Here is a 19,145-nt window from a genome sequence, read left to right as displayed (position 1 = left end):
GGAAGACAGTAAGGAACAGACCAGATCGAGCCAAAGGTAAAAAAAAAACAAAAACAAAACATTTTGTCTCCCTCTGTAGGGATCCTTACATTCATGTTGTCAGACAATTATAATTACATTCTGAGCCTGTCAGTGGCAAAACCAAGCACTTTTAGTGGACGTATGTTGAGTTGAGGTGCAGTATGAGCATTATATTGCAGCCCGTGTTGCAGCTGCAGGCTCAATAAACCCAAAAACACAGGATTATATGGTCCAGGCTGAAAAATATCACAGTTTCTCTTTAAAACCTTCATATGTGATACTTCACCTGATGCCCTTTACCCTCTTCAGTGTGCTCATCGACTGAATAGATGTGTGGCTGATGCAGTTTCTTTTGTCCTGCACTCTGCTGAAGGTATTTTTACCCTCAAGATGTTCTAAGACAGATTGCTGTTCATAGACTCATGTAACATGACTGTACCAGAGAATCTGGTGGCTTAACTCAACCAGCTCGGTCTGTGTGATGTAATCTGTGTGTGGGAGCACAAGGCCACAAACAGTGAGAGTGGGAAATGACTCTCACTGAGCACAGGTGGGCCACAGGGTTTATGTCTCAGTCCACTGCTTCTTTTTCAGCCACTAATGTGTTTTCTGCTCTATTTATTCAAGTCTACGTCTTTCTTTTGTATGTGATGTTTATACTTTAACACTGTGTAACTCTGTGTGATAGTGACTGTATACTGTGTATACTCTTAACATGTTGATAGCAGAGCAGCAGGGGAAGTTTTTCATTGTATGGAAATGAACTGGTGTCATTTTGCAATACTCTGTTTTAACTGCCAAACTGTACAATATGCAGTACTGACTTGAGGCCCTCTACAATATTGTGCAATGATAACTCACATGTGCAATACACTGTTATTTCATTCCATTCTTACCTATTCTGCTCTTGCATGTATAGTTATCACACTTGCAGAACGATGCACATATTTGTACATATCTCTTCTTCTTGTTTCCCTTACATTTTTCTTACATTTATATGTATATATTATGCCACAGATTTTAGCACTATATGCACATTTTTTCTTGTATATCTTGCATTTCTATTTTGTTTAATAATTTGTCTAGAAACAAAATAAGAGCAACTCCAACGCCCTCCCAGGGATCAATAAAGCATTTTGAATCTGAATTTTGATGCATATGACAAAGAAAGTATTGAATATGCACCTTTAAGATGATTCCATATCAGTTACTCTGATGCAAGGCTATTATTGTATCCCCAAATGAGCCCAACACCACCAGGAAAATCTTCAAAAGTCGGCCATCCCATGACCAAAGCCACCTCACACACTCATACAAGAGACATGGTTAGTTAAAAACACAACAACAGTACATTTTGAATAATGAATACAACATTACCAATTACAAAAAGTACAAGAAAACGTCACATTTTATCAATTGCTTATATTTTTGCAGCTAAAGAACCACAACAAAGTACACAGCTGAGGGCTGAAGCGACCACTTTAAGCCAACCTGCAATAATATTTTTAGGCACAATATAAATATACTCTAAGTGGCCCAGAAAGCAAATTGCGGAGCAGCATGACCACCACCAGGCATCATAAATACTCAATGGATGCCAATCGGTACTGTTGCCATGAAAAAAGCTGCATAAAGCACAACACAAAGACTGCAAGCACACCCAAAAAACATCTTCCAAAGCATTTAAGGCTGCAAAGCAGAGAAAGAGACAGAAAAGACTACTAAAAACCTAACATTTATTTATAACAAACCCAGCACCACCATGATAAGGTTTTATGCTTAGCCTAAGACTGAACTTTTAATAAACAGCTCCCTAAAAATAACAAATAGACTCAGTAGCACTGTTTAGGAGGCAACCAGGAGCCTCGGGGCAGATGAATAATGGATAGAACAACATGGAGCTAGCAGCATCTGGGAGAAATACAGCAGAGTCTGTCTGTTGCTATCATTTGCACACATACAGTACTACAACAGCAAGGCACACCACTCCCATAGGATTAATATTACACAGCCAAGTACGCCACCGGCTAAGTTGTTAAACACATGCACCATTAAAAGGGTCGAATCTATGACATGCAAACGCTTGCGACCTCCCAGTTAGGAGCTAATCAGCCCATAGACACAGCCATGCATCACTGTACCTCTTTCTTTCGGTTCTTCAGCATGTTTTGGAACTTGGAGAGCTCCTTGTCTTGATCCGCTTTGATGCGTTTGGCTTCGTCTCGGAGCCGGCTGGTGTGATCCTGTTCTAGTCGCTCAATGGTCTGCTTCTGCTTCTTCTCAAGGTTCTCCACTTCTTGGTCATACTGACGCTTTTTAGCCTGCATGGACAGAAACACCAGACATGGCAACAACTTTACATGATGGCAGTAAGTGTTTATATGTGCTCTAACATCCTAAGATTACAGATCAAATTACTGCTAAGGAGGGAGGTGGAATTGACTGCAAAGGACATCTGTGTGGTGTCATTTCAACCTGGCTACAAGACAGTGTGACAAAATCAAATTAAAGTTCCTAAGATTGTGCCCATCACTGATCACAGGAGAAATGCTAATTGAGGAAATGCTTAGTGATGTCTGGCTATCGCCTGCATGTAAGTCCCTCCTTCAGATTGAGATCTTCTTTGAGGCGAAGCAGCTCGTTTCCTAGGAGTTGGCAAAATAAAAAAAACAAAACATCACACCACTGCGGTATGAACAAACTGACTCACAGTAGTTTCCTGTTCAAAGCGCCGGTAGATCTGCTCTCTCTGCTGCTGCAGCTTGTTGCTCAGCTGCTGCTGGGCCCTCTGCTCCTCTTTCTGCAGGAGGCGCAGCTCTCTCAACTCCTGCCGCCTGAGGAAACCACACAGACAGTGTAATAGGCCACCACATTTAGTCATTCAAATTTAATAGCTTGTCATTGATGATATTAGGGCTGCACAATATATTGTTTTTATTTTCAATATATAAATTTCAATCTGTGTGACAAACACATAGCAAAAGACTCTTTAAAGTTATGCCTGCCATACACTAGAGGACTTTAAAAAATACTTTTAAAAGACTAAAGTATAACAGCCTTTCACATCTAAAGACAGACTATAAGTCGATAGGATTTTGCAGACTGGAGATCTTGCAGGGTCACCATTTGGAAAACTAGATTCCTTTTAAGATTATTTCTCATCATGCTACTGGTGGAAAATTTCACACCAAACTCCCTTTAAGAAATACAACATATTAACAATTAATTAAGTGTCTGCAAAAACACATAACTTTCAAAACAGATAAAACATGTCATATTCTTGTCAATTCAGCAACAGTATAGTCCATAAATAAACTGTATTTGCTTGCAAACTTTACATTTTGGAGTTTGTTGCCTCAACATGCTACCAGCCTCTGTTTGTTAGCTGCACTATTTCAGGAGAAATTGGGAACTGTTTCAAAAATTAAGATTTGTCACTAAAATAAGCGCCGAAAGCTTCGCCTCCTTTTCAACAATACAACAGACCCGAGACTTGCCTCCCCAGGGTCCCCTCCATGTTTACTCTCTACCCGGTTTGTTGTTTCCTGCTGTTGTTTAATGCACAGAGAGCGCAGCTATTGGTTGTTGGCGATGTTTACTTCATTGAACTTAACTATTCGCATGAGCCAAGACCAAAAACTTCTGATAACATCACACAGTCTTGATTTCTCCAGAATGTCAAGACAAGACGAAGACTGATTTATGACAGCTCGGACTGAGTTTTATGATCACCTTACACCAAATGATCGAGATCACAGGAGAGTGCTGCAACTGAGGTGAAACTCATGATTTTAATCTGACATTGGAAATTTGTCTGCGACGGTGGAATCACTTGAACGTTTTTTGGTGTAGGGCTGGCATTAGTTGAAAGAAGGTGTTGTAGAAAACAGCACTATAAAATGTAAGGGGCCGTACACCTGCCGCGTGTTCCCAAGCGCCTATTTTTTAGGGCGCAACAGCTGCACTCTAAACTAAATGGAGTTCAACTTTTGGAATGCAGCAGCGCGCAACGCATGTCATGTGATGAGGAACAACCTATCACAGCCAACATATATCTTTCCCTTCTTCCGTGAATATTCAGTCTGTGGTAAATTTGGAAAAGTTGATTTTGGTGAGGAGCTGTCAGACCTTCTCATCTGTTCCATGGACGATATGCCCACACACATAAACAGTGCCTGGAGGAAGATCAGCTCTACACTCAGGATTTGAGGTAAATAGGCTATGATATGGTGACTGTTAAGGTTGCTTAGAACCTCAGGCGCAACCTGCTGCTGCATTTGCGAAAGCTGGCACAAAAAAGGCACAAAAGTAGTGCCCAGTGTTGGACCTCATGTTTTCCAGGCAGTTAAAGACGCAGCATGTACCGCCTGTAAATCATTCTTTTTTTAATTGGTGCCTGTTGTGTTCAGTTCAATTTTTCAAATAAAGATTGTTGAAAATAATTTCCTTTAATTTTGTAAGTTAACAAGCATTTTTTAAAATTCAAGCAATACAGTGCGGAAGAACTGAGTACATTTCGATATCTGTTTATCACAAGTACTATTGTTGTTGCGATATTCAACAATGTTACTGCATATCACATATTTTTCTTATATTTTTCACTCTAAAGGATATGAGATTTTATTCGCAAATAAAATGTTTTTCATTCCTGAGATTGTATTTTATGGTTAGTTTCATTCTACTTTTTTCATATATGTAATTTAAGATTGATTACAATATTACTCTCGCATTAATATTTAATAGCATCTTTAATGGTACTGGTCTCCTCATGCCTGAATCAGTAGTTGTTAAATTGACTCATGTTAACTCTGTGCATTACTGACATGAGGTCATAAACTCAACGGCAAATAGTCAGACAGCACTTGTGTAAACATTCGGAGCAGCACGCCTCATGCCTTTAAAAGGCAGCATGACAGTAACATAATGCAGCATTCATCACAGGAGATAACCCATCTGGCATTTGTAAAAAGTAGTGGGAGTTGTGAAATGAACCAGAACTATTTAAGGCAGGCATGTTAAATAGGCCGTGTAACATATTTAGACCAACAGTATGGTGAAGCAGGTTGAATACAGACGTACCTCAGGAATCTCATCTCTTCGCTCTTGGTGTCGTTATCTGTCACGATCTTTGATGTCGTCACGCTTACTTCCACACCATCCACCATGAACTTCCGTGTCTTCTTCAGAGTCTTCTTCTGACGTTTTGACTCCTACAAATGAAACAGGGAGGTTTTGAGGGGCTTGAATTGTCAAAACAGTGTTGATGATTTAATATTAGAGGTTTGTAGACTTTAGATTATATTACCTGCATAGACACAGAGCCTCCTTCTTTACTCTTGGACAGGAAGCTGGAGATGGACAGATTGAGGTCAAGGCTGTTGCTATCAGCAGCCGAGCTGCTTCCAGAGTCAGAGTCCTTTTCCAGATCCGGCTTGATCACAGCAGGGCTTCCATGCTCGATCTTGCTCTCTGAGTCTGTTTCACTCTCCAGGACAGACACAGTATCTTGGGACGTGCTTTCATCTGCACGGGTGGCTTTCTCCTCATCTTCCTTCACAGGGACATCTTCACATATGACCACTTGTTCTGAATCGTCAGTGGTCTCTTTGGCTTCATCACTAACTCCATTTGTGGATTCAGTTGGGGCCTGTTCCTCCAGACCAACCTCCTCTCTGGTCTCATTCTCTTGTTCAGGCTGCTTTGCCTCCTCTGGGGCCTCATCCTCAGGCTTTTCCTCTGGCTGACTCTCTATGGCCTCCTTCTCAACCTCAGTGGACATCTCGTCCACACTCGACTTTGTATCTGTTTCTCCATTTATGCTTGTGTCCACTACATTCGATCCTATATTCTCTGTGTTTATAATAACGTCTGTGCCATTAGCTGTGTCTTCTACTAGGTCCTCTGTCAATTTATGTTGAGGTGTCTCTTCATCTGGCTCTTTGCTTTCTTCTTCTTCTGCCTGTGTCGCTTCTTCTGATACAGATTCTGGTTCTCCTGGTGTATCTTCAGGTTGCTCTTGTGATTCTCTAGATTCTGTATCAGCTTCTTTTTCTTTCTCATCTTTCACCTTCTCAGGCTCTTGTTCTTCTTCTATTACCCAGGCAGGTTCATTCTCTGTTTTCTCTTCTTGTGGCTCCTTTTGTTCCTCCTCTGCTTCTTGACTATCTGTTCCAACTTCTGGTATATCCACTGCTTCTACTGGCTCTTCTGGCTGTGATACTATGGGCTCAGCAGGAATCTCTTCGGCTGGACCATCTTCTGGTTTAGTAGGCTCTGTAGGTTCTTGTGAGATTAAGTCCTTGGTGGGCTCTATGAGCCCAGAAGCCAAGTCTTCATTACTGGCGTCAGACACCTCATTGAGTTTCTCCTCCTCAGTCTTGTCGACCTCACTTGTTCCAAGTCCTTCGTCAGAGAGCTTGTCACTGGTCCGGTCCTCAGCAGGCTCAGCCTCCGTCTTCTCTGTGACAGATTCCAGTGTGGAGGGAGTTGGTGGGACTTTGTCATCCTCTGAGCTGGCAACACTGGCATCTGATGGTGCTCGCTTGTGCCCAGGAGCCGCCTGAGCCAACAGTCAGAGAGATATGAAAATAACAATATGTCTTTAATGAAGATATAAACAACTCATACATAATTTAGAATATATCTTGTTGAGTATTATTATGCTTGTGATTACACACTGACCAGCAATAACATTAAAACCACTGACAGGTGAAATAAAGGACATTGATAATATCGTTAAAACAAAATTTCCTACTGGGAAACCTTGGGTTCATGAATTCACGTGGATGCCATTTGGCGTGCTCCACCCACCCAAACACTGTTACAGACCAAGTCCATCCCCTCATGGCAGCTGCACCCTTAAGGGGACAATGCATCATGTCACATGGCAAAAACTGCTCCGGAATGACATGTGGTTAGTGCTTAAACTCAAGGCTTCCACCTGGCCTCCAAATTACCCAGATCCCAATGTGATCAAGCATCAGTGGGACGTGCTGGTACCCCAGAACTAAGTCAGATTCATGAGGAGTGCTGCCATTGTAATGAGATGGTCAATGATATTCACTTCAAATGTCATTGGTTTTAATGTCATGGCTGATCTGTGTACATACACTAATAAAACTATATACCAGAGGTGTGTCAGGCTCCTCCTCCTCATCCTCCTCTTTGCTGTCCTCGATCTCCTCCGTGACTTCAGCTTTGGCCTCGGCTATAAGCTCTCTGAGTGGTCTGCTATCAGTTACACTGGTGACAAACGGATGCTACACAGATGGACAGAGACACAAGAATCCCAAATCGTTATCCTTCACAAACTGTCAGGCTGAATCAAATGACACGTTCTGATTTCTGATTAAAGCATGTATGAATTCTTTGGGCAAAACTGTAGGCTGCATAAATGGTTTAGGTAACATTAGGAAGTGAATGTAGTAGAGCAGCTCACCTGTAGGAGCTGCAGTGTGCCCCACCTATTGTCTACATTCTTGTCAAGTGCTTTCCGCAGGAAGTCGTTAAATTCTGGTGACCTTTTAAGAGCAAATACAACAGATTCAGTTTGTTGTAAAATAGAATGAAAACCACTCTTCCCCCTGTGACTATTCAGTTAGGCATTAACAATTCACCAAGCTTTCACACATTAAACAGTCAACATATCCTTATCTCCAATCCGGAAATATTCCAGTGCCACCTCTCTTGTTATCACCAGCACTTCATCTTACCAGCGAGAGGGATGCATGAGTGTGGGCGGCTCGGACTTGGCTATTTTCAGCAGCACTCTCATGGGATTCATCTCGTGGTTGGGTGGCTCAATCTGCGCCAGCTCTATCAGGGTAACCCCGAGGGACCAGATGTCGGCCTTGTAGTCGTATGGACGGTCCTTAGAAGTTTCACACATTACCACCTCTGGGGCCATCCTGCAAAAATTAGAAGTCAGTGGGTATGTAATTGGCATTAAGCTAAGTTTGGACTGCGAGTGAAAGTGTGCATTCAGGCACGTTATCTTTCTGATCCCTAAAAGGTCAATTTACTTTGCTCTATAAGGGTAAGGAGACAATTAAATAGAATGTGTGCATTTCAGTCTGGAATTTGAAAGATATGAAGCTTATTCAGTCTTTAAAGCCGAGGTCATTCAACACTGTGCATCTAAATTGCTGAATGAGGCTTTTTTCTGTTTCCACATTCCATGACAGCTTTTGTGCCATAGCATAGAATAATCTGTGAGACACGCTTGGACAATTATCAGATGGTGACAGGGTGAATGCCCTCTTTTTATGCGGGCTGCATGACTCACCAATACGGAGTGCCGATGAAAGAATCTCTTCTTTGTAACGTCTTGGTATTTTTAGCAGACACCCCAAAGTCAGCTGAAAGCAGAAATCAATTATGATTCTTTTCATCAGTGAATCAAACTGTATAATGACACTTTCTGTGTTAAACTGTGAATCCATATAATCACATTTCTACTAAAGCTACGCAGTTATGCCTGGATTCTATCTTAATTTGCTTCGAGCTTTCAAATATGAGCACAGAAAAGTGGACAGAAAAGCCTCAGTCTCTCCTTCTTATCATCTTTCCCAGCTGTTCTAGTGTTACCTGTGAAACTATTTCAGCCTGCTCTCCTCTTCTCCCCTCACTTACAGTACGCACACATTAGAGGGAAAGAGAGATCTATCATTAAGTCCCTGGTGGCAGCTTGATAATTATTGTTTGCCAGGCTCTGCCATGACCCTCTGCCTACAGAACATGAATCATCAGGGAGCCAGCAGCTATGGATGCTACAGCAGCAATATGAATACTTCCTGGAATGTTACGTAACCGATTCAATGTATCACCAACTCCAGTACATAAGTGGTGTATAAAAATTACAGTTCTTTCCTTTGGGGCTGCAGAAAACACGTCACTTTGTTTTGTAACTTTTTCAAAAAAAAAAAAAAAAAAAAAAAAAAAAACTCGACTCCGCATGAATGACTCAGTCCTGTGCACCACTATCCCCCAAAGTCACATAGCTCAGCTGGTTGCCACAGTGATGATGGCAAAGTGATTCACAATTGACTTTGCTAATTAGCTTTTTAAGCCTTTAAGTGTTGGCCCTGTAGGAAGGTTCAGGGTGGCCACCAAGGACATCTGAGAGACAAATCAACAATGAATCAGCTATTGTTCTGTGTAGTACTCCGAAGCGAGTATCTTAGTATATGCGTAGCTGGAGACAGAGATGAAACAGTATGACAATTTCATTCCGCGATTATAGTGGCCAAATTTCCATAGCTATCAGTATTATCACAGTATTATTAAATGTGTTTTAAATGTCCAAAAAGTACTGAAACACACACTGAAATCATTACATCATTGAAATCACACAAATAAAATTAGCAGCACTATGCACTTTTTGTTTGCATAGACATTACAATTATAACATATCTTATGTAACATAAGAAAACCATATCAAATGTGCATTGACCTTAAAAGATTGCCTGTTTTTGAAATGCTTGCTTGAGTGTCTGTGTCATATAGATGACGATAAGGGGCCAGTAGCCAGTGTTACAGTATTCGAGATCAGTCTTGGTATTGAGACCGCTTTTTGAAGGTCCTCTCCCTGACTCAGTTACTTGGTCTTGGCCTCAGATAGAGAACTTCAAAACCAGTCAAGACTACATGTGCGGTTAGGTACATCACTAATTTGCCTGTGCAAAAAAGAAGTGTTGAATAAAGACAGTTAAGTTGTTTTCAGCTCCTTAGTGTTTGAGAAAACAAAGGGAAATTCCCACACATAATTTTGCCTCTGCAATGCCTTTGATTACTGTATCAAGACTTTTTTCAAAGTGCAGTTATACATACAAACATATATGCAGTATATGGCAACAAAAGAGGTGAATGAAGAGGAATCATTTGTTTTCTGTGGGTGTTTTTATGGGGATGTGGGTTTTTCAGGTCAACATGAGGAGTGCCTATCTCATCGTAACTCAGTAATGCAGTATTTGTCATGTCCTGGTCCTGACTTGGTCTCAGTTTAGCTGGTGTTGACTACAACTCTGAACTTTGAAATGATAATACTAACTCTTGACAGTTTTATTACAGTTTCTCATGAAGCTGGTAACTGTTTCATCATTAGCTGGGACATGAATGAATAATCCTTCACATTTAGAGAATTGTTACGATGACAAACGCAGCAGCAAAAGATGATTTTACCCAGCTTCACTTCTCCATCCAAGGAGAGGAGAATGTTCCCGGCTTTCAAGTCTCTGTGGATGATTTTGTTCTCATGGAGGTAAGACAAGGCCTCCAAGGTCTGCCTACACACCACACGGATCTGGGGCTCTGTCAGGGGCCTCTCCAGCTCTGTGGATAAACATGCACACAATTAATACACAAGTGATAATTAATTAATTCACAAATTCACAACACAGACTGAGCCATTTGGATATTTAACATCAATTGTGATGGCCTGATGGTATCCAATAGCAACGGGAGGGCAGAACTCCACCCTGACACCAGCCGGCATGTATGACTGGACAAATCTGGGGGAAGGAATTCGTCCTAGGTGAGTCAGACCACAGAACAAAACATGTCAACAACCAACAGAGAAGGGAATTAATTGGTATCCTGTTCATAATTCATGTGTAAGAGAAAAGTGGTGAGGTGTTTCTTCAAGCTTCAAAATAAGAGAGAGAAACTGCAGGCATTAAAAGTGGACTAACCACTCCTCGAAATCTGAGCCACAATAATTACACAGTTGGATGGCCTCTCCAACTGGGGAGAGGGAAAAAAATCCCACAGAGGAGGATTTTGGATGAAATAAAAAGAGCTGGCACTTGAGGATGGAGCAAAAAAAAAAAAAGCTCCAGAACTTTATAGTGTTTTTCTGTTTCCTGCAATGAATGAGGGACTTACCCAGCATGATGGCATCTACTGCACCACCCGCACAGAACTCAATCAGAATCTGAAAAGGTAAAACAAAGTGGAACAATAAGTAATGTGTACTGTAATGCAAAAAGCCCCAATCTAGAGGGGATCTTTTATGCTTTCCGTATTTTGTGTCTTATATATGGTGTTAGAATAAAGTACGTTCATATGAAATGTGGCCAAAGTTTCAAATAATGAGGTTAATGTATGCAGAAGTAATCCCTGTGAGCAAAATCCTCAGGCTTCAGATGGTTCTGACTACTGTTTTTTCTACTCTGGCTACAGTATGATGTCACTGTGTGGCGTATTTCTTAATATGGTCATCTGCTCCTGCCTCCTGCTACATGAATTGACATGCTAACGATTAGAAAACATCTAAACTTGGTTGCAGTTGTATTAAGAAGCTTTTATTGGTGATTTTTCACAACAGAAATTGCTGCTTTTCTGTGGTACAGTCATTCCCTCAAGTACACTGCTAACATACATGTAGCAACAACCTAACGTCATGGAAACATCTAAACATGGTTGCTGATGTTGTGAATTTCTCCCCAATTTTGAGTCATGCTGCTGCTAGGACATATCAGTGTGTTTATAAGCTTTTACTGGTGGTTTTTCATGACAGAAATTGCTGTTATTATCTGGTACAGTCATTTTCCGGCTGCAAGTACATTGCTACATGTAACTACATGCTAACATCAGGGAGAATTTCGGTTGCTATTAATTTCTCCCCAATTTCTGATCACATTCATGCTGGAACATGTCCAGTTGTGTTTATAAGTTTTTTCTAGTGATTTTTTTTCAATGCAGAAAGTGTCACTTTTCTCTGTTACAGTCATTCCTCTGCTGCAACGACAGTGCTATGACAGTGAGATATCGAAGACCTGGAAATGCTGACCGATCAGAGCAGACTAAGCTTTTTCGGGACAGGGACTTCAAAAGACAGGCGCAAAAACTGTGTCTCAGACAGAGGGTGAATACAGGTGTTTCAGCACAGGCATTATGAGGAAAGTATTTTTGGAACACTGTAGCATGTTCTAGTGGAAACCCAAAATACAAGTATGAACCTGAAAATAAGCATATTAACTTCTCTTTAACTCCAATCATAGCACAAAATTTGCTTTTCAGGAGGAACTTGTGTTTTCCAAGGTAGGTGAGCATCATGACCGTTATAGGAAAGACATCAGAACCCCGTTTCCATGTTATTGATTACATTGTGGAGACATTCCAAGAAGCCAATCGATCAGACACAAAGCATCCTCTATTGACACATCTTTTCTCTGCCATTTCAGGACAATCTTTATGTTTCAATCCGTGCTGGATCGAAACATCAGTAGAGGTTCTAGTGGCAAGCTGGAGACAGAGACAGGGATCCTCTCACTATGGATTCTTCATGATGCACAGCCTGATTTTTATGCAAAAGGTGTGCAGGTCCTCCTGTTCGAACAATTTGTACCAAATAAATTCTTATTCTTTAGAGTGCAAATCCTTTGAGTGTGTGTCTACATATGTATGACTCACATCCAGGATGTTTCATCATACATTCTGATGAAAATTATTTCCTCATTTGGGTAAACATTGTAAAGCCTTGAGCTAATACTCCTCCCTTTCAAGTCACGATGTCAAGTGCAGCACACAGAATTTCATTTCTGAAGTACACAGTTTAATTCCTGCTGTAAACAATTTTTCAACATATCTAAACCATAGTATTTATTTTAGGGAAGATGTAAAAACCGTAAAAAACTTGCTGCTGTCTAATAGTAAGAGAACTATGGATTCACCAGTAAACTCTGTGAAGCCGCTATGCATTAGAGGAACATAACATTTCGTAATACTGTTACAGAGATGTAAAACTGACCAGCTCCTGACCTCAGTTGTAATGGCAGATGTAATGTACCCCACCACCACTTCATACTGTATATATTGGCACTTGCCAGTTAGTTGGCAGCTCATGGTATCAGATGACAGACAAAAATCAATCAAGGCTACAACCCAGCACCACCTTCTATTCAGGGACTCAAACAAAAGGGAGAAAGCGGTTGTTCCTGTTCTGCATAACAATTTATCGAGCCATGGAAATCTGTCTTGTAATTTACAATCATACGACTCTAACAGGTGCTCATCTTAATATGAGGTTAAACTGAACATCATGCATACATGCAAAAAAAATCCTCTTTTTTTAGCCACACATTTTCCTGATGCCTTCCATAATCTTTTGCAGAAAAATTATTACACATTAACGCAACACGTGCACAGCCAGAAGAGGTTATACATTCATCACGCTGCTTAAAGATGGGGGCCGGAGGGACAACCTGCATGCAGCTCTGAATTATTCAGGCACTTTCTCCAGCCACCAAAACCACTCCATTATCTTCCCATAGATGTGGCCAGTCCACAAGGGACGGTCACATGACACCACCTGCCAGGACCTAATTGCTCTGGGGCCTCTTAACTGCACACAGAATGAGATCTACTGACCATGTATTTAAAATGTAGCTCAACACTCTGCTCACAGTAAAATAGCCTGGTATGGAAACAGACGAGGGCGGCAACTAACAATTATCTTCACTGCTGATTATTTTCTCAACTAATCAATTAGTGGTTTGGTTTGTAAAATGCCATGAAATGGTGAAAAATAGTGTTCACTGTTTCAAAGACATCCTCAAATGTCTTGTTTTGTCCACAACCCCAATATATTCAGTTTACTGTCATGGAGGAGTGAAGAAATTGGAAAATAATCACATTTAAGAAGCTGAAATCAGAGAATTTTGAGTTTTTGCTCTTAAATACTTACCCAAACTGATTAATCAACGGTCAAATAAGACTAATAACTAACACAACTAATCGATAAATTGTTGCAGATCCAAAGTAGATGCAGGGCTCTCCTGAGAATAGGTTTAGAGAATTTCACTCTTAAAATGGAGAGTATGCCTTTGACTTCAGCTGTAAGACTATGACCCATGACCTCTGGGAGGTCAGGTGTTCCTGCAGCTGAATATGCAGTCCTAGCCTCGTACTAGCCTCTGACTGTGCCACATGATCCAGGTTAAACTCTTGTTGTAGGCGACAGCAAAAAATGCACTGCTATTATCCCTTAATCGGATGATATAAGAGTCCTGTGAGAAACAGCATAACGAATAGTGGCTTGTGATGAATTTGTGTGTCTCCATGCGTGACTGGTTCACTGCCTCTGTGTCTCCTTGGCTTCAAATCAACAGCAACACACAGAAAAAAAAAGAAAGTCAGGCGCTTGCTTGCTTACTTACCCAAAGTTTGCCTTCAAAATAGAAGGCATCCAGCAGTTTGACGATGTGATGGTGGTTGCAGGAGGCCAGGATGTCAATCTCTACCATGTAATCCTCCAATTCATCCTCTGTCTTTGTGTCAATAACCTTGGCAGCAGCGAGGGTCCCATTCTGCTTGTTCTGAGCCTGGGAACAACATTGACGACAGAGGCTTTAATCAATTGAGCATACTATTCAATACATTTCTGATATTGCTGGCTGGACTACAGAGCAATCAGTTTGACTTCCTTTGCTGTTATAGTGCCGTAGAGTGGCTATTGTGGAAGAACATCCATCAACGTTAACAACTTCATTTAAGACAAAAGCCATTTTGGAGCCAAAGCAATAAACACCGCAGCACTTTATGGCTTTAGTAGCACCTAGAGGATCACATCTCTATAAATACATTTCATAGAGACTTTATGACAACTCGCTGCTGCACAGTGAAAAGGAAAATTACTGTAGAAACACCCACAGCAACCATTTGAAGTCAAAATATTTACAATACACCCCATCACCTTCTGACCTACTCTAACAAAAGCTGAGTTTGCTCACTTCCTCCTCTTCTTTTCTCCGCTACATCGTTCTTTCCTCTCACTTTGATACACCTACTTGAAGGTCACATGTGGAAAAACAGTTGCAGTAATTTAGATATGAGTATTACCAAATAAATCTATGATTAAGTAGGGAAATGGCTTCCAAAATCTTCACTCCCTATTAGGCTTTACTGAAGAGACTACTACGAAAAATTACCACCACACATCCCATCAAACAGGTAGCCGAGAAGTTATTTTAAGGTCAGCTTTGGGCTTAATGTTTATGGATACAGACACAGTCTCAGGGAGTTAAGGAAAAAAGAAAAGGGAGGGAGTGTTAGGACCAACCGCTGCAGAGTGTGTCACAAACTATATTTACACAGCTCTGACCTGACACACTCCCTGTCTCTTTCCCTTTGTGCGGGCCGACGCCTGTCTAACACAGGCCATCACTAATACATATGCACAATATGAGCTTCATGATGGAGAGGGCAGCTCTAATTTGTCTGCCACTGAGTCATTCAAGTGGAGCCTGTGGCCTTCAGTCATTATGTACATGGCACTTAGACAAACTCTGCACTTTTCCCTGGTACTTAGGGATTCAATGAAAGGGTTTTGCGGGTGTCATAACAACAAATAAAACAACCATGCACATTGTTAAAATAATCTTTTAAGGCTAGCAAATGTTTCAACTTGCCTGAGTGCAAGTAAACTGTAATAAATCTCACCCCCCTCTAGCTGTATTGAATGTGCACACTCTTTGGCAGGAGGACTGGATTTTTATATCACATATTAAAAGACACATATGCCACTCTAACTAAGTTAACTGACAGGCTGTGCAAACAGAATTATGTAAGCAGTTTGTCCAAACAAATGGCACATCTCTTCACTAATTAAAGGCACAATACAGCCCATGTTTATGTGCTGATGTGAGTTCAGGACTCTTCTCTCTTCCACTCACACACTAAAACAGCTGATTTGACACTTTGCTGGCAATATCTGTCACCCCGCCCAAATGAGGCAGCCATCAAAAGCCTGTGAAATAACTGGTGAAATACGTAGTCTGTGTTGATAGTAATGTGACCTATTGATGACGAGTCCTCCCTCTATGTGTGGGAACAGTGAGTCAATAGGTTGTGAAGTGTATATTTGTCTACAACTTAAGTCTGGGAAGCCACAAGAAGTCTACTGGCTTCCATCACAGTTAGTTAAACGGCTAATAAGACTTGCAAATGAAGATTTTCTGGGCCATTAGCTGCTTTATCTGATCTCAGGAGTTCCAAGAAGTGACACCATAAGTCACAGAGAAATAGGGAGAGAAAGCTGGGGTTACTGAAGTAAGAGTCTCCAGCTGATGAAGATGTGGAGCTTCATGTGAAACTAATTTCCACCAAACTACCTACATTTCTAATCGGATAATTGTCTGTGTTTGATTTGTATAATACATCTCAGTCCTTTCTTAAAGGCTGTTTAAAAGAGTTTGCCCCTGGCAACCTCATTTTAACCTCCATTCAAAGACAGAGAGGTAATGAAAAGAGCTGATTTTGCCTCATGTTGTTGACCTTTCCGAAGGGTGTTCTCAACCCAATACAAATTCACGTTCAGATAACATGGAGAGGTACGTCACTGAGCAGAGATTACAGGTGGTGGACACAAAACCATGAATACTGTGTGATATAATCCAGGGCTGCAAACTACAGACCACAGAGGGAAACAACCCCCACGCTCTCTATCAGCTAACCAAAACTGAACATTACAAGCTCCACATAAATTGTTTTGGGGCCATTTGATTAAATGGCATGATACTGTGCTTGTGTCGCAGGTATTATGTCCACCTCATGCATAATACACAGTATGTGTTGGTGAAACAAACAGACCATCAGCCTGATGTGACAAACTGTTAACCACTAGACAGCATTTACGTACACACCTGTGCACCCGTCACAGCGTATGGCAAACACAAACTACTTACACATTTGACTTGTAAGGGCACCTGCTCTCGGGATTTTTATCTGTATGTCCTCTGATCTCTCAGATCAACCTTAGACAATACAGTTTGGCATTTGGGAGGCCATGTTTATTCTGTGGTTGTGAACCACACCTTCAACAGTTTGACTGAGGCCAAGTGCAACTCAATGACATAGCAAAGTCATATTTACAACATGACAGTGTAACAGGGCCCACCTTAATGAGCTAAAATGGAAAAATGCCACTGATACATTAGGAGATGAGTTCAAGGTATCACTAAACAAAGCCCTAGGCCACGTTTCTTTACCTCAGCAGGAACACTGTGGCGGGCAGGTGATAGTTACGATATGAGAGAGCTGTCACAGCATGCAGTTGACACAAAAATATAAATGACTAGTGGTTTAGTGGCCTAGAGGAGGAGGCCTGAGCAGCTGTCATTTTAACGTTATATCGCATGACCTGACTGCAATAACATGAAACATAACGGAAGCTAGTGTCTCAAGAAATAGGTTAGAAAACCCCAAGGCGGATGTAACACATTACCTTGTACACTTTTCCAAACGCTCCATCTCCCAGCTCCCCAATGATGTCCCATATTTCCTCTGGGTTGACGTCTCTGTGTACATGTTCATACTGCTTCTTCTTTTTGTCGGGCCCCAACTTGAATATCTTCCGAAAATTGAAGAAAGACATCTTTCAGGACGTGAACTACAGTGCTGTGGATGCGGTCTCTTCGGTTATTTCCGCCAAGAACGGTTCCTCCCGACGACGCGGAGCTCAAATGGCTATCGAAATAACAGCATGCAGGCGTCAAACGAAGGCAGACAAGCTGCTATTGTAGCCATTCAGCTATGATAATTCCAATTATAACTTCCCTCGACGACTGTTATTCATAATCACATCATAGATAGCGGTGTTCACAGGACGCTGGCTGGCCAAGGAGATGAGGGATACAGAGAAGAAGAGTTCGTTGTTACGCACAGGCTAGTATTTCCGTTTTGAAAAACAATTAAATTAAATGAAACCGCAGATATCGCTTGTATCAACACCATCGGTACGGCATTTTTATCATATAACGCTAGCGAGCAAAAAACGTTGAGTCAAAGGACCCCATGCTTCGGTTGGCTGACCACACAGAAGTTAGCGGACCAGCGTCAAGCTAGCTAACGCCAGTTGGACTTCCGTTAAAATCATTAAAAGTAAAAACTTTAACGTTACTGACAAACAGCCGCGCAACACACTTACTAGTCAGTGAAATTAGCAATAAGAAAATGACACTCACTTGCAACAAACAGGCAAACAACTGACATTAGCTGCCTTTTGTGCTATTTTGTGAGAGTGCTAACGGATGAATCTTGCTAGCTTTGCTAACATGCTAACAGCGTTTTGTCATTTTGTCAAGCTATGTTAAGCTAAGTAAAAACAACATTTCCACCGAGTACCGTTAACAAGTGCAAGTAAGTTCAGCTAGCCCGGTTTCGTAATGTTTTAACAACGCAACACACCCGTTAAACGCTTTTACTTCGGAGGTTAGACGTTGATACTTCCGCTGTCAGTTGGTGTACCGGAAGTTAGCTTGACGCTATTAGTTAGCTGTATCTATTTCCTGAATCTCCTCGGCAGGACGTGCTTAGCGGCTCAGCCCCTCGGCTCTACCACGCATGCTACTTGTGTTCCTGCCGTCATGAAGGAGGGAAAAAATGGTACAAGTTGTTTGTACAGGCCCACATCATGTAATAAGGAGTCAGATGATTTGGGCTGACTGATCAGTTCAGCTAATTCAAAGTAATTAGGCAGTCATGGGTGGGGATTGTTATGAGCTAATCCAGTCTGATATAACAGATGATGATGACCTTATGATTTGCCATAAGGCTAGGTAATATGTGACACTTGGTGCTAGATTACCAAGAAAACCACTTAAAAAGTCGGAACACTGCCTTGAGTGTTACTTTCAGACCTTTATATGGCTTTCTGCTCTATTTCTATCAAGAGAATATGTCGCCAACTAAAATATATTAGAAACTTTGGACCCTCAATCACACCAATAACCCCTACTTTACTCCAATGACATGTTCAAGTACAATGGGACATATGGCAAGGTGAAATGGGACGGTCATTTTTTTTTAAATGGATACATAAATCCAATCATTAATTCCTTAAATCATTAATGTAACACGTGGCTATTTATTTAAAAAAAAAAAAAACCCTTCAATTTCTCTGCCATGCTTTTCCTGTTTGCTGCCTGTTTCCTTGGTGCCATACTGTCTACAATGACGTGTGTGTACACATGATGGCTATTGAACTTATGTGGCTGACATGGACTCACTGCATCATCTTCAAGTTTAATAAATGACAAAAATACCCCCAAATGTCTGCAATATGACAGAGTAGCACATATTAGCACAACTCATGATTTTATGGCACCTGGTAGCCATTGTCCCATTTT

General features: G+C 41.2%; 1 protein-coding gene across 4 annotated transcripts in view; it reads right to left on the bottom strand.

Annotated features, from left to right (window-relative positions):
- The window catches only part of slka (STE20-like kinase a), a 28,331-nt gene extending 10,311 nt beyond the window's left edge, over positions 1-18,020 (bottom strand). For 2 of the 4 annotated variants that reach the window (XM_049600085.1, XM_049600086.1), the window contains exons 1-12: positions 17,243-18,018; positions 14,178-14,342; positions 10,903-10,951; positions 10,201-10,350; positions 8,306-8,378; positions 7,734-7,928; positions 7,460-7,541; positions 7,149-7,280; positions 5,327-6,580; positions 5,101-5,231; positions 2,732-2,855; positions 2,163-2,342 (exon numbers count right to left, since the gene is read on the bottom strand). In XM_049600085.1, coding sequence (XP_049456042.1) covers positions 2,163-2,342; positions 2,732-2,855; positions 5,101-5,231; positions 5,327-6,580; positions 7,149-7,280; positions 7,460-7,541; positions 7,734-7,928; positions 8,306-8,378; positions 10,201-10,350; positions 10,903-10,951; positions 14,178-14,342; positions 17,243-17,392 — 2,685 coding nt within the window. In that variant the 5' untranslated portion in view covers positions 17,393-18,018. Of the gene's footprint in view, positions 1-2,162; positions 2,343-2,731; positions 2,856-5,100; positions 5,232-5,326; positions 6,581-7,148; positions 7,281-7,459; positions 7,542-7,733; positions 7,929-8,305; positions 8,379-10,200; positions 10,351-10,902; positions 10,952-14,177; positions 14,343-17,242 lie in introns of all 4 variants that reach the window. The other 2 variants (XM_049600084.1, XM_049600087.1) reach the window with 2 other exon arrangements.
- Positions 18,021-19,145: the final 1,125 nt, after the last annotated feature.

This window comes from Epinephelus fuscoguttatus, linkage group LG16 (assembly GCF_011397635.1).
Source record: "Epinephelus fuscoguttatus linkage group LG16, E.fuscoguttatus.final_Chr_v1".
Lineage (NCBI taxonomy): Eukaryota > Metazoa > Chordata > Actinopteri > Perciformes > Serranidae > Epinephelus > Epinephelus fuscoguttatus.
Note: the sequence above shows the minus strand (reverse complement) of the source record. Positions and strands in the feature narration are given on the sequence as shown.